Genomic DNA, 16,424 nt, shown 5'->3' with positions numbered 1-16,424 from the left:
GAGCTCAATCCTCCGGTGGAGACGCTCCGGAGCAACTTCATCCTCCTCCTCCTCCTCCTCCTCAGCAGCAGCATCAGTCGAGCTGTGCTCGGAGTGAAGAGAGGAAGAACAGAAGGATCCACTGTCACTCCTCTGCGCGGAGACTCTCCTCCATCACTGGATGTTTCTCCTCCTGTGCGTAAAGCTGGTTTATTCTCCACACCTGGGTTCTGGCTCTGCTGGTGCGCCCTGGACGGACTTTGATCCGGGTTTCTCCTCTCCCTGAGCGGATTCAGGAGTTGGTTTGATTTAATCTCTCTGGATTTTTTTCTTTTTGCTTTCTGTTTTTCTTCTTAACGGATTTGTGTCAGTCCGGATCCTGGTTTTTGGGGCTCTGGCGGACTCCTCGCTGTCTTCTCCAGGAGGAACAGGTTTGATGGAAACATGACCAAAGCTGCAGCCGGACCGGTTCTCCCGCGCAGCCTCCTCCACCTGCCCCCGCTGCTGCTGCTGCTGCTGCTCCACGCCTCCCCGGTGCGCCTCTCCGCGCAGCCCGGACATGCAGCGCGCCTCTCCGGGCTCATCGCTGAGAACTCCCCGGCCGGGACGCCGGTGGACGGGGTCCTGCTGCCGCTCGGACCCCGCGGCTGCTCCGGAGTGGACCTCCGCGCCAGCCTGAAGGGGGATTACGCGTCGGATTTTCGGCTCGTGCATCTCCGTGGACACCGGAACCACAGAGGACACCTGGGTCTGGTTTCTGCCAGAGCTCTGGACCGGGAGTTTATCGCCATGTACGAGCTGACCGTGGAGCTGCCCCCGCGGTGCCACCGGAGACCCGCGTCAGTCCAGGTGGAAGTTTCAGACCTGAACGACAACACTCCGCGCTTCACGGGAGGAAACCAGACCGTGGAGGTGGACGAGCTGACCCCCCTCGGTTCTGACCTGGCTCAGTTCGACGCGAAGGACGGAGACGCTGAGGGGAACGGACGCGTCACCTTTTACGCGTCACCGGAGTCTGACCTGCTGCACGTGGTCCCTCAGAGCGGCCAGGTGAAGCTGATTGGGTCCCTGCTCGGGGTCAGCCACGTGAACCTGCGTCTGTACGTGAAGGACGGCGGGGCCGTGGCGCGGACAGGTGAGCCCGTGTTCCTGCGCGTGGACGTCCGCAGCTCCGGCAGAGCGCGCCGGAAGCCCCGCGCGCTCTCCGAGGAGCTCACCTACACCGTGACCGTGCCGGACCACGTCAGGGTCGGGGATCTGGTGTTCACGGTGCCGGATCAGAGGTTCGAGCAGCGCCGGTTTGAGGTGATCTCTGAGGCGGACTCCCCGGTCCAGATCGAGCGGGACTCAGGGCGTCTGTACCTGGCGAGCAGCCTGAGGGAGCCCGCGGAGGTGACGGTGAAGATCCAGAACATCCGAGGTAGGAAGGATTCTGCTTTCTGTGCGTAAAAACTCTCTGTGGATGAAGCTGGAGACAAACTTTGAGCTCGCTGCTCGGTCTGTACGGTACCCGGATGTTTGTTTACAGCAGCGTCTGCTGATTGGGCTGATTAGGGTTGATTTTGCAGCTGCTTCCGTTGTTTCTTACACCAGTGTTGGAGTCAAAAACTTGATATTTCAACGCGTCTTGAATCATTTCAAACATCTTCAGAGTCAGGGTGGAGTGAGGCTGAGCTCAGAGAGTTTGGGCCTTGTGGAAATCTCATCACATGCTAATTTTCCTTCTTGACCTTTGAAGTGTTTTATTTGTGCTGTTGCTGATCCTGCCATGAGGTCAGTGTTAGCTGCCAAAAAAGAGCACAAAAATGTTCCCATGTAGAAATAAAGGTGAATTGTGCTGGATAAAGTGACTTTTTCCCATTTTCTGGGTCCCTGAAATCTCTTTGGTTGTTAAATGTCTGAGTTTATCTTCACAGCAAGAAGGAAAAGCCTCCTTATGTTGATGCTCAGCTTTCAGAGACACAGTGTGATGGATGTTTCTGCTGAAAGAGTCCCTCTGCTGGGATATCTGGTCAGATTTATGATTTTAAAGTTGGATTAAGTGGTAGAAAACTTGGAAATCAGGGGTAGGAAACCACCTGTGGTACGGGTACCATCGCTGGCACATGAGGCTATTTATGTTAGCATGCACAGAATAATTACAATGAAGCAAAAGACGAAAAAATAAACAAATAAATCAATAAAAAAATAATGTTTTGTATTCTAATTAACACTCCCCAAGATAAATAAATGATAATAAATTTAAATCATGATGTTAGAAGTGTGTCTCCTCAAATCTCTTGGGAGGTCAGTCGGCTAGCTTGAAATCACATCCGTTTAGCGGCGTTATCAACGCAAACAATCAAGTTCCAGTTGCTCTTTCTAACATATTTGGACCATAGCCTGTAAATAGAGTGGACAGCGTGGCTCCACCGTTTATCATTGTACGGTTTTGAAGCCAAAATTCCTCCGTCACAGGCGCAGACATTGTAGCAGTTTGGAGCCAGATTCTGTGCAGTAGAGACAGTGAGGGATTCTGGGAGAATCTGAGTGGAGCTGGGTGACAGAAATAATAATATTTTTTTCTTTGGAGAGTCTAATCACTTCCTGACTCTACCTCCAGACATATTTTACAATCCCTGAAAAAAATACAGAAGAACATCAGCTGTCAATCATTGTTAAACGTTACGTAAAGCCTAGTTTTTTAGCCTCGTATAACTAATGAAAACAAAACTTTCAGAAAAAAGAGGACTTGGATACAAGACAGCCAAATGATATCTTCAAATCACCACAACAATCAGACGTAAGAAACATTTCTACCAGGTGTATTAATTTTTTAAAGTTTGACCACAGCCCATCTGGAATGACTGGGGAGATGGATTTTTTAACCTATACTGCAGCCAGCCACCAGGGGGAGCAGTTTTTGGAGACCTCACTTCGAGCCAAGCAAGATGACGTCCGTTTTTTTTTTTTGGCGCGATAGGACGTCAAGTGTGCAGCGTCTTCTTGAGATCAAACATAAAAACAGCGTTAGCAAAGTGAGAGAAACAGCAACACATTCAAAACTTTCTGTACGGTTAAAAACCAGGAAACAGAAGGAAGTTAGACCGTTTCTCACTGCGTAGCTTAGCTCGGAAAACCATTAAAGGAGACTTTCCTATCGACTGTAGATGAGTTCATAAAAGAAGGAAGTATCAGCACTTTGGGTGTGAGTGTATTTTAGGATCAATCATCGTGGTACGGAGAGCAAAATCATGTTGGCTTCACTTTTTGACTCTCACAGTTTGTTTCGTCACCTCTTCTTCTGTTCATGAGGTGTGTGAGACCAAACCAGCGTCTTAGCCTCTTGTTTCTGACAGATCACACACACAGGGTCTTTACCAGCAGGTTAGGAAGGGTTAGGGGTCAAAGGTCAACATGGATGTAAACAATGGTTTGTCCTTTAGATGATGGTGTCGTCAGTGTGTGTGTTTCAGTCGACCGTCACTGTCTACTTTCTGCTCTTTTGTTCGTTCCGCGCCGCTCTGCAGCTCTGCAGCTCTGCTCGCTGCATCTTAACGTGTGTTAAAGTGTGTTTCTGTGTGAGATCACACACACTTATATCTACAGAGTGTGTGTGAGAGCAGCTTGTTAAAGGGCAGGCAGAACTGAGGGATTAAGTGTGTGAGGTGAGCAGAGTAAACACACCTGAACTCTCTGAACAGATTTTACTGTCGGCTCCACACGACGCCGTACGTCCCCCTCCTCTGCAGTCATCGAGTGTGTGTGTGTGTGAAACATTACGTTATTTTTTCTCTTTTTACTTTTTTCATCTTTACTTTTTGAGACCCTCAGTAGAAAATCAAACAAAGCACAAAATGACTAAAGTGTCTTCTCCTCCCCTCTGTGTTTTTTTTCTCTGAGCTCAATCTGCAAAGGATCAATTTGTCTGCGTGAACATTCGTACAATCCAAAAAACGTCTTTGTTTTCCACTTTGAGGACAAAAATCAGCTGTTAGTGATTTATTTTCACGTTGAAAATCAGCTTTTTGTTCAGGCGTTGTTTGATTTGCCATCAGTGACTCACTCAGTGAGGCAACGTCCCAGTTTCTGTCTATACCAGAGAAGTTTTTGGCATCAAGAAAGGATTTTAAAGAGGGGGTATTCTATTTGTAGAAATCCCTAAATCTGTCTCTTTTCCTCTAAAAAATGCTGAAACAATGAGGTTATCATAGCCATGCTGTCAGAATGATAAACGGGTTTAATCTCCACAACAGCACAATGTTTTTTCGTACCATAAAGATAAACAAAAGTTTTGGTTACGATGGCCAATCAGAGTGAAGCGGGTTTGTGGATCAGGGAGCCTTAAAGAGACGGCAGCTGAAATTAAGTGTTTCATACAAGTGCACCCATCTGCAGGGACTGAGCGTCGCCATAGCGTCAACACATAGCGGACAAGGCAAACAGGAAGTCGGTCTTCTTTGTCTATTTTTTTTTTTTTTTTTTTTAAATGTAAGAATGTGCAATTAAAGTTATTACAGTACTGAAATTTCTTTTGTTTTTGGAGTCCTTTTTTCTCTTTTTTTAGTATTACCAAAGTACAATTAACAATATACACATAGTTGCAGCCAGGGGCTAAGATACAGTAATCATCCAACAAAGATGCACAAAAATATACACATAACAACACAAGAAAAAGAAAAGTTCAAATATTCCTTTTGACCTTTTTGGCGCTACGGAGCTCTCATTAAACTGAAAGTTGGACATATTCGAGATTTTATTCGGGGCTCTATAACAAAATATGTTTTTATTTTCCTGTTTATAATTAACAGAATTCACACTGGCGCTATACCCCTGGCTGAGTTTCTTAACCATTTTTTGTTGTATTTCTGGTTTAAATTTTTGTTTTCTGTTTTGTTTCTTACTGTATTTTCCGCACTACAAGGCGCTTCGGAATATAGGGCGCACCTTCAACGAATGGCCTATTTGAAAACTGTTTTCATACATAGGGCGCACCGCATTATAAGGCGCATAGAATAAGCTATAGTAGTGGCTGGGGTTGCGTTATGCATCCACTAGATGGAGCTGCGCTAAAGGGAATGTCAACAAAACAGTCAATAAGTCAGTCAAACTCAGGCTACATCCACACGGAGCCGCACATTTTCCTATCCAACTATTTTCTGTACCGTTTTCAAAAAAAGTGCGCTGTAAAGACGAAGCCGTTTCTGCCGTCCACAAAAGCCGTTTCCAGAGATCAGTTCACATGCCAGACCTTTGGGGGGCGCTGTATTGCTCTAACAATAAACAAGAGAAGAAGCTTGGGCCAGCCTGTGAGCTAACGTTAGCACTTAGCAGAATTCCTCTTTACTGGTTCTACTGCTTACCGCTGTTACTCCGGCGACGCCCCCTGACTGCAGTAGCCATGATTAATCAATATTGATCCATATATAAGGCACATCGGATTATAAGGCGCACTGTCGGCTTTTGAGAAAACTGAAGGTTTTTAGGTGCGCCTTGTGGTGCGGAAAATACAGTACATGAATTACCATTTCATTTGAAACGTACATAATACATGTCAACAACATAACTTCTACAGAATCTGGTTACGTCGAAATTTCTTTTTGTGTTTCATTGAGATCTGGTATTATTGGCTCTAAGGGGCGCCGAGTTCCTGCATGGTGTCGTTCAGCTGAAAAAGAGAAAAAATAGACGAAGAAGACCAACTTCCTGTATGCCTTTTCCGCTATGTGTTGACGATATGGCGACGCTCAGTCCCTGCAGATGGGTGCCTCTCGTTTCATACACAGGCTGAAATCAGGCAGAGAGTTCCAGAATGTAGTGACATCACAAAGACAGAAAGCTCTCTGTCTTTGACGTTGAACATTCTAGAACCTCATTGACGGAGCTGCAGCATAAAGGCCGTGAAGAGCTTTAAAAACAAGAACCAGGACTTTAACATCAGTTCTTAAAGAGACAGGAGCCAGAGCAGAGACTGGAGGAGGAGAGACGGAGATTTTACTGAGCTGGAAATCATGGGAAGATGCTACAGGGACACCAAAAACAGCACAGTACCCCCTCTTTAATGTGCAGTCAGCCTCTCTGAGATGTAAACCTTCATAAATTCTTCTCCTCCTCTTTCCTCGATTTATGACGTCACCATTAGGACCTTAATTTGTGTTTAATAAAAGTTAAACAACTTGATTTTTGTGTCTATTTGAGCCGCTGCAGCTTTCAAACATCATTAATCAACATGGAGAGGTTAGCCCCGCCCACTCCGCGCTCCACGCCGTCTTTAACTCCTCAAATCAGCAACAACGCGTTGGATAATAAACTGAATCAGAGTCAGTGCAGCTCAGAGATGTTTGACAGGATGAAACCGCGTCCAGATGTGGTCCTGATCCCCCCCCCAAAGTAAATGTTTAACTAAGAGCCTAAACGCTCCACATCTGGACGGCGTGCTGCCTCAGATCGGCTCGTCAGCCACGCTGAACGGGATCTCTGATGTTTATTTGGAGAAATTAGTCCTGTTTGCTCACCTGGAGCTCCCTCAGGTCTGAACGCACGCAGGCAGACACACAGACCAGGACCAGGACCAGGACCAGGACTAGAGCTGCAGACAGGAAGTGGTGTTTGGGTTACAGCATGTGTGTGTGTGTGTGTGTGTGTGTGTGTGTGTGTGTGTGTGTGTGTGTGTGTGTGTGTGTGGACATGGTGCTGAGCGTGCTGTAAACCGTCCGGCTGATTGAGGCGACCTGTCTTTCGTCTGCTGTGATTCTGATGTGGGAGGTCACACGCTCGCTCACACTGGCCTCTGATTGGTCGAATTTCAGACGACCAAACTTTTGTCCCTTGTTGTCGCAGGAAGTCAACACACACATGCACACTCTTCCACACACACTCCACCCTGTGTGTGTGATATATTGTACGTGTGACCCTCACACAGACGTCTGCATCATCTACACACACACACACACACACACACACACACACACACGGCTCTCTCTGACAGGTCGTCCATCTCTGCAAACAACACACACTCCACTCAGTCTCTTCTATCCTTGGCATGTACACACACACACACACACACACACACACGTGTTGGTGTTTGTCCTCTTGTTTACGTCCTGAGGCAGTTTTCCTCCCCTGTTTGTGTCAGTGTGTGTGTGTGTGTGTGTGTGTGTGTGTGTGAGCAGAAATGTGTGTATCCGGACAGAAACAGTGATGAAGTTTGTGATCTGAGGAAGTGAAGCTGTCAGAGAGACTCTGGAGGATGAAGAGCTGAGTTTACCTGTGAGGCGTGGCGGCGCCGCCCTGAGCGCGACCTGAACGCCTCGCCCTGACAGCAGCTGTGTTTTGGCGTTGATGAAGGCGTAAAGTGGATCTGTCAGCGCCGTGATGTTCTCTCTCAGAAACAACAGTCAGAAAACATTCGCCGCCGTCGCGTCCAATCAACTGCGGGAGCGTGAATCTCTGAAACTTTCATGCTTATCCGATAAATATTTAAAGCTCATCAAGCCAACAGCTCGTGGTGTCAGAGACGTTTAATCAGCGCTTCATATCTTCAGCTGCTCGTCTCCTTTTCAGTCCTCTTCAGTAATTAGTCTGCACCGCTGCGGCGCCGGCGCTCTCAGGCAGACGAGGCAGATTTTACCTCTTTTGACACCAGATTACAGAGAAATCCTGAAACCTGAATAAATCCTGTTTAACAAACGCTCATAATTCCCTCACAGAGTTAATTTAGCGAAGCGCTAACTGAACACTTTTCCTCATTTTAGCCTGTTTCACTGACTCCTGTTGGTTTAAAAAGCAGTTTCAAGATCTTGATGATCACTTTTGTTGTTCTACACTGGAAAAAACTGAAATCTAGCAAGTGTTTTTTTTTCTTATTTTCAGTAGAAAATGTCTTTTTAGACTTAATATGAGCCACATTCTCCTGACCAGCCCAGAAAATGTCTTATTTCAAGTTATTTAAAGACAAAAATAAGATTTGAATTGTTAGTTTAAAGCAAATTTTCCAACAAATTTCTCTTGATGAGATTTTATTTTTTGCAGTGTAAGCTAAATATCTGATCAGTCGCCTCCTGTACCATCTTAAAAAGGGGGTACTGCTCATGCTGCAGCTCCATCAATGAGGTTCTAGAATGTTCAACGTCAAACACAGAGAGCTTTCTGTCTTTGTGATGTCACTACATTCCGGAACTCTCTGAGCTCTCAGAGTGTTCTTAAAGGAAACTTAAGACCCTTAGTTTTTCAATCTGCATTAACTTCTATCTATCTTACCTATTTATATTTCTCCCTTCCTGATAGCAAAAGTCTTTATTTTGTCCCTCTGGTGCCCCGGTAGTAGTGTCTTTACATTTTTACAGCCTCTCTCTGAAAAACTTTATTTTAGCTGCTGTCTCTTTAAGGCTCCCCACTCCACAAACCCCCCACACTCTGATTGGCCAGCCACCTGGGGGCCTGTCTTGGGTAAACACCTTAGTGTTTGAGGCCCACCCCTTCTGTTCATGAACCATTAAGGAGATCATTAAGTGTTGACATTAGGATCACAAGATCATGTTCGATCTTGTGCTGGATTTTCACAATTTATGAGTATGTAAAATTTGAAAATCTGCACGTTTAGCCCAAATATTCAGTGTTGTGACTTTCCTCAAAGTTGAGTCAAATTTGTAGCTGTTTAACTTCCAAGCTAGTTTCAATAACCTGAAACATGAAACATAAAAACATTTGAGTTTTAAGTTTTTTCCAAAGTGAGATTAAAGAAACCATCAGCTTTGAGTTGGTCTAGAAAAAGACTAGCTTTGCACAAAAACTGCTTAGCTGAATCAAATTTTAAAAGCCTCGCAATGCGGCTAACAAGCTAGCTGTACAAAGAAAAGTGCTGACTTATTAGCTAGCAGTACTAGTGAGAAAAGAAAAAGGTGAGGGCTAATTTTGAAGGAAATCAAATGTTAATTGTCTTTTTCAAGCTGTAATTAAAAGATAGATTATAGAGCCAGTTACTGGAAGCAGAGACATGCTATTTGTTAGCTTAGCCCAATCAAAAGTATGCTAAATTTTCAGATCAGACTAAAGCATATGCTAGCTATGTTAGGACAGGTTCTGCTTGTGTTTGCTTTAGGGCTGAATTTTGTTTTGATGCACTAGTGTAGCAGAAATTGCTAACAAAAAGGGCTAACAGTAGTAAGCTCGCTGTAGCTACAGGAAATGATGCACAGTCTGGTCTGATTTCAGGAGTTTGACTTGTATATTGTGTTTGCTGAGGATGAGCCTAGCTTAGCACAAAGGCTGAAAGAAGAGGAAAATGATGCTAGCTTAGCTTCAGAATATAAAAAAAGCTTTAGCAAACAGAGCTAAACTCAGACTCAGCTCAGAGAGCGGGTGTTTTCATGTTTTTTTGTCCCTCAGCTCCAACAGTCGTGTTAATTTGTGAACAAAAATGTGAAAATTGTTCCTGCTGGCTGCAATTAATGTGGCCGGCTCCTCAGCGAAAAGCTGCTCCCTCATTAAACCGCAGCAACACTCTTAAATATACCTAATTATTTTGGGTAAGTGTGTGTGTTCGTGTTAGCATACACACACACACACACACACACACACACACACACACACACACACACACACACTCGGCCCTGGTCTGTCAGGATGCTTCTGTAGCTTCTCAGAGCCTGCAGCCTCGAGGTGACAAACACACACTGTTTTTTCCTCCTGTTTGTTCTATTGTCTTTATTTCTGGATTTAGCCCGAGGCCTGAAGCAACCTGCCATCGCTCCACATGTGTGTGTGTGTTTGTCAGAGTGTGTGTGTGTTTGTCAGAGTGTGTGTGTAACACCACAGGACTGCATGTCCTGGGGGCTGCTCAGCTCCACAGTGATTGTGTGTTTGTCAGTGTCGCATACATTGATCACACGAGCCTGTGTGTGTGTGTGTGTCTGTTGGTATTTCACAGTGTGTGTGTGTGTCAGTGTGTGTGTGTGTGTGTGTGTTGTCTTGCTGGAGGATAAATTATTGTGACCACTCGCTGAAGCTCCCCAGGATGACCTTTGTAAAAGGCAAAAAGCAGAAACACTCACATAAATCAGGCTCCATATTTAACAGATTTAAACACGCTGCGTCGCTTTAAATTCAAACACGTTCAGAGCGTTTGTTCTGCTCATGAAAAGAGGTTAAAGAAAAGTTTTACACATGATTTCCAACTTACACTGAGTAAAAGATGGATATCTGCGTTAAACATCTGAATGCAATGCTCCTGTACTAGCATGTGATTAGCCTAGCTTAGCTCAAAGAATAGCCGCTAGATAAATCTGCTAGCTACCAATATTAGCATATGATAATTGCTAAGAAACACAGGATGTGTAAGCATCAACCTCCAGGATGAAAAGTGCTTCAGACTGCAGTTCCCTGAGTGTCCACTTGGGGCTGAGAGACGTGTTTGTCACTTGTGTTAAAAATTTTCCTTTTTTTCATTTTTCGGTAGAACTGAACATATTTACAGCTTTGTAAAAAAAAAAAAAAAAAAAAGGCTTTATCACTTACATGCCCAGTTTTTATTTTCAAACTGTGAGTGCTCTGCATTCGTTTTGAAGCATAAGCAGCGTTTGAAAAGGACGAACACAGTTTTACATAAAGAGGGTATAAATGAGCCTTAAGGCTGCGAGACGACACCAACTGTCTGTTTATCTGTTATGACCACAGCTATACGTGAATATTTTTATCACTACGCCTGATATGATACAAACTAAAAATGTTTTAAGGCATTTGAACTGATTTCTAAATCAGTTTTAAAAGCTAGCATAACATTAGCTTGACAGCTTTTTAGTACATGAGCAATTTCCAACAGAAACTGTGACTAAAACTTGTTGAACTATATTAAACACGTGTCCTTTCTCAACAAAGATCTTGAATAAATTTGTAATACCCTTGATGTTTGCTGTATAGAAGTGAGGTTCTGATACCGCAGGAGTTTGGTGTTTGAAATAGCGTTCCCACGCCCTCATAGTTTGGCGTATGAAAGTTATACTGATTAAATTTGGCGTATCAAAGTGGCATTCTGATGCCAATTTTACAGTCCCCGAAAAAATTCACAAGAACGTCAGCTGTCAACAATTGTTAGACGTGACGTAAAGCCTCATTTTTAACCTCTAATAACTAGCATAACATTTCTACCAGGTGTATTAATTTTTTAAAGTTTGACCACAGCCCATCTGGAATGACTGGGGAGATGGATTTTTCAACCTATACTGCAGCCAGCCACCAGGGGGAGCAGTTTTTGGTGACCTCACTTGGAGTCGAGCAAGATGGCGTCCATTTTTTTTACAGTTTATGTTTCTAATGCTCTAAAGTTTGGCGTACAGAAGTAGCAGTCCGTACCGTCGTAGTTTGGTGTTTGAGAGTGTCGTTTAGGTCTGGTGTACGGAAGTACAGTATCCATACGCCAAAGTAGAGTAGCGTGGGAAATTAGTGTTGCAAGGCTTTTGAACTTTGGCAGAAAATAAATAAGTAAACAATAGTTTGATGTTCCTGGACTTTGGCGTATGTCTCCTTTCCTGAGGTGGTGACATGATGAGTTTCTGTGGTTCAGGATTTTCCTGGTTTAGTGCTGAGACTGGAGGAAGGAGCTCAAACTTTAATATGCTTCCTAAAGATGTAGAGTTAACCTTCTTTCCAGTCCGATGTAGCTGAATCAAAGTGTCTTGAACAGACTCTGGTTGTCGTTAGCTTTGTAACGTTGCTTAGCTTAGCCTATGCCAAAGCTGGCAGAAACTCATCTTTGAAAAAGTTGGCGTTTCTAAAAATTTCTGATTCTGAACAGACTTTTAAACCTGTGAACATCCTGTCTCCTGTCAGCTAAGCTGTGTCTCTTCTGTTCCTCTAACAGGTTAGTATTGATGGCAGCCTTTCCGTGACCCTGACAGGACTCCACTCTGTCAGAGTTTCCTCTCTGTACTTTTCCACCACTCGTTTGTTCTGTCTCCATCTGCCGCTCTAATAGCTTATTGACAACCAATCAGCAGTCGCCTCGGGCGCCACCGCTCACAGATGACCAAGTAGGACAAGGTCACCGCGTCCAGACTGAAACCGTCCACACATGACTTCACACAAACATGCAACGGGAGCTAGGTGGAGTTTTTAGCCTTTGTTTGGGCTCCACTGAAAGTCCAGATCCTCTGAAAGTCCGGATCCTCTGAAAGTCCGGATCCTCTGGGAGATCCTCTGAAAGTCGGCAGATTCTCAAAGACTGACGGTCCAGGCACTGAGACGTGTGCGCTGGTTAAAGCTTTGGTCATGTGACCATCATCACATGTTGACAGGTCGAAGGAAAACACACACACACACACACACACACACACACAGGTCACAGCCTTGATCATCACTTCCTCTACTCGTAGCTTCACAGGAGACCCACCGCTGAGTGTGTGTGAGTGTGTGTGAGTGTGTGTGTCCTGTGATGTGTGATCAGACTGTCATTAATTAACAGATGAAGGTCTCCCAAGCTTTGATACTCAGCTGTGTGAGTGAGTGTGTGATGATACACTGATTTCAGACAGAATCTACGGACACACACACACAGAGGAGTGTTCGCTGGGGCAGGTATAAGTGTGTGTGTGTGTTTGTAGTCAGTGTGTGTGTGGGGTTGACTGGAGCAGTAAACCAGGTGTGTTTCCAGTTGGGAGCTCAGTGGGATGCATCTGTGTCATGTTTGAATCTGTGTGTGTGTGTGTGTGTGTGTGTGTGTGAGGATCAGGTGTCCCTGCTTGTTTTTCACAGGTCGCAGCTCCTCACTTTCTAGTTTCTCACCTCTGGTTTTTCATGCGTCGCTCTCGATGGAGGCTGACTTGGCGTGAATGACCTCACAGCTCGCAGCTCGCCTCGCAGCTCGCCTCGCAGCTCGTCCAGAATACATTTCATCAGATCAGAGTTTTTACTTCCTTCTACTTTGTGTCTGTCTACAAACAAAAACAGTAAAAACATGGACGTATTTTAAATAATGTCAACCGCTGGTTTATGAAGAGGCGTCTCCATACCCTGTAAAAATAACCATAATCTGAGCGTCGTAAAATGTTTGTGTCTTATTTTAAAATACAAACTGATTCAGTGAAAAATTTAAAATATTTGAAGCCAACTTTAAAGCCAGTAGGAAAGTTTGGCGTACGGAGGTAGTTTAATGATGTCGTAGAAATTTGGCGTATGGAGGTAGGGATGGATATGTCTCACATTTGAAATGATACGGTACCAATACCCGGTACCTGGCAATCAATATCCGTACTCAGTGGTACCAATTTTTCAGTACTTTTGTGTGTATATTTTATGGTAAAAAATATTTATTGGTTTCTTAACAAAATCTTAAAGTTTTTCAATTTAACATATGTATTTATCAATACGTAAACTTGTAATGCTGTGTTCATGTCTGGTATGGAAACTCACCTACTCTCCAATTCCCTTTACATGGATGTGTTCAGGTATCTTAACACGGTACCAGTTGATTTTACGTGAATACTTGGTACTACAGACAGGATTTGGTCCGTACCAATGAAAGAAGCTAATTCAGTTCCCATCTCTAGTTTGACGGTAGTGTTTTAACCAAGGGGCAACATCCGGTCAGTAAAAATGAAGCCTTCGCGGAAAAGTCGCTGTTTGTCGAGAATCTGCTTGAGGCTGGCTGGAGAAAGACTGGAAGTCACGTACACACCCAGCCATAAAAACAGATTTTTACAGCATTAAAAACATATTTACAGCCTGGTTCAAACAACAGATTGGGTCCAAAAAGCTGATTTAACTATCGAGACACACTGTACAGGGAGTGAATTTATTTCTATCGCTGCAGTTTAGAAGTTTTTAAGATTGATTGTCCAACCAGAGGCACAGCTCAGGTCACATGACCACAAAACTCACAGCCGGTGTCATAACGAATGTGGCTGCGTCCACAGATTGGCTTCATTTTACTATTACAGGGAAAGATGGGTGATGTCATGGATGCTACGTCCATGTTTTATAGTTTGTGGTTCTGATGCCTTCAAACTTTGGTACATCAAAGATTCTTACGCCTTCAAAGTTTTGTGTATGGATGTGTTCCCATACTGTAGGAGTTAGTGGTTTGAAAGCTGAAGTCTGGTTTAGACACGGTGCAGTCCAGGTTTGGTGTACAATGCTGTAGAAGAATTGGCGTATGGAAGTAGTTTTCTTGCAGAGTTCTAATAGCCTTAAAAATAGTTTTTGAAACTCAGTGGAACCAAATAAATAAATGTTAAAATTTATAAATAAATAAATGGATAAACTGGTTGATCAAAAATTTAAAAAATCCAATCATAGACTCTAATAAAAGGACGTCGCCTGTGTGTTTGAGCTTTTTGAAGCTAATCAGTGGGAGCAGCCATATTGGAAGCAGGGCGGGCTTTGAGTCTCCACACTAACAGCTATAGGCTGTCTGTCAGTCACGTGAGCTGAGCTCTGCCTCTGATTGGACGAACTTGCAATCTTAAAATATACTATCCCCCGTACAGTGTGTGCTGATAGAGGAATTAGTGATTCAGACAGGAGACGTTTTTTAAACCAGACTGTAAAAGTGTTTATTCCTACTGTGAAAATATCTTTTTCTGGAGTCAGCCTCAAGTGGACACTGGAGAAACGGCAGATTTTAGCTCTTTAGCGTTGTCTCCTTTTTTTTTTTCAAGTGTCTGAAAATATTCTCTTTTTTTTTCCACTTTATTTTGCAACAAAACAAGGCAGTGACATATACAAAAAATTTGTGAAGTGATCATTTTCATACTTTTGGTTTTAATGTAAACATAAAGGCAAAGATTACTTAAGAAAAAGAAACAAAACAAACAAACAAGAATGATAACAGTAACAGTAATGATAGAATTGTTGTGATGCTATTGGTAATCGTAATACTGAAAGTGATATTGATAATTGAATTACTGTTTTTAGCTGTTGCTAATGTCTCATATTTTTAGACCAGAGGTTGCTACTTGGTTTCGATGTCTCTGAACTTTGGCGTGGTGATTATTGTTTCAATATCCATGAAGTTAAACGTTTGAAGGTCGTGTCCCAGTGTTTAAGCAGTTTGGCGTCACGAAGCAGAAGTCTAACAATCTTTAAATCTGGTGTATGAACCCTTTTCTTGCTAAATTATGATGTTCTTGCAGCTCTGGCGTCAGAGTCAGTTTTTTTTTTCAGTGTAGAAATTTATTAAACATCACTAAATCACTTCTGTTCAGTTTACTTTAGATTAAAATCATCCGGACAAAGACTAAACAGCTGATCTGAGAATAATCACAGTGTAACAGAGCTTCAGCTGTTTTGTGTCTTTCTTTTAAAGTTGGTTTTTATGAGGCGTGTGGCGCGTGGCGGTTCCAGCGTCTCCTTTATCCACTCCAGGGCCGGTGAAGACGTTGGTATTTTTAGGTACTTGTGGAGCATCAGCGGATGTTTTTCCTCCTCAGAAAATAAGAGTGTAACGCTCAGCGAAGAGGACAGGACGTGTTGAGACGCAGCCTCCGAGTGTGAACAGGGATTATATAACCGGAGCCAACAGAGACGTCTTTTCTCTCCGCTTTAGTCGAGCTGTTCCTCTCGCCGTCCTGCGCCGACACACTCATGATGCAAACTGACTTCCTCCTCCCTCGTCTGAAGGATGGAGGGATGAGGAGGACTCAGACTTTACTTCTCCACTCTCTGACACACACTTCAGAAAAACGGAGCCATCAAAGCCTCCTCCTCCTCCAGCCAATCAGCTTCCAGCACATGAAAACAAACAAATAACGGCCTCAGCTGTGTGTACGTGTTTGTTAACATGTGTGTGAGATGTCACACATCTGTTATCTGCATGTTCACCCTGCCCCCACAACACACACACACTCACTCACACACACACTTGGCCTCAGGGCTGTTGCACATCATTGTGTCTGCTCATGTGTGTGTTGACGCGTTCTCGCTAATTGTCTGCCATCGCACTCTGCTGCTGCTGCTGCTGCTCGCTTACAGCTGACGAACAATAAACAGAGGGATGGAGGGATGGAGGGATGGAGGGATGGAGGATGAAACGAGCTGCAGCTACAGTGTGTGTGTGTGTGTGACTTTGGGGAGTGTTTGCATGGTGCAGAGCTCGTTCAGCCGGGGAAAAACAGAAAACACACTCCGTACTCGTACAGAAAAGAAGGAACCGTCAGTTTCTCCGTACAGAAGCAGAACGAAGCGCCACGTACGGCACAATGACCCATTTCAGCAGCATCCATATTTCATGAGTGGACAGTAATTGATGCATTAAAGATGGAGTTTGTGGTTCTGGTCTGATCTTCCTTCAGAGTCAGTTTCAGTGAATATTTGTTCATCCAGCTGTTCGCTCCTCTCTGCTGAACGATCCAAAGTCAGAGTCCAACAGAAACTTCACTGTGAGCTCAGAAACAGTTTGTGTGGTCCACTTTCTGCGCTCACCATCCTTCCCAGTGGTGTGAAAAATACTGATATGGCCCGCTGATAAAATATTG

General features: G+C 44.0%; 1 protein-coding gene across 1 annotated transcript in view; it reads left to right on the top strand.

Moving 5' to 3' along the window:
• Nucleotides 1-314: 314 nt before the first annotated feature.
• Nucleotides 315-16,424, top strand: part of LOC141800165 (neural-cadherin) — a 152,586-nt gene continuing 136,476 nt past the window's right edge. The window contains exon 1 of the mRNA XM_074682571.1: nucleotides 315-1,399. Within this exon, the coding sequence (XP_074538672.1) occupies nucleotides 424-1,399 (976 nt within the window). The 5' untranslated portion in view covers nucleotides 315-423. The remainder of the gene's footprint in view (nucleotides 1,400-16,424) is intronic.

This window comes from Halichoeres trimaculatus, unplaced genomic scaffold, assembly GCF_033239565.1.
Source record: "Halichoeres trimaculatus isolate MK-OKI-2021-1 unplaced genomic scaffold, fHalTri1.1 fHalTri1_scaffold_12, whole genome shotgun sequence".
Taxonomy (NCBI): Eukaryota; Metazoa; Chordata; class Actinopteri; order Labriformes; family Labridae; genus Halichoeres; species Halichoeres trimaculatus.
This window is presented reverse-complemented; position numbering and strand designations above follow the sequence as displayed.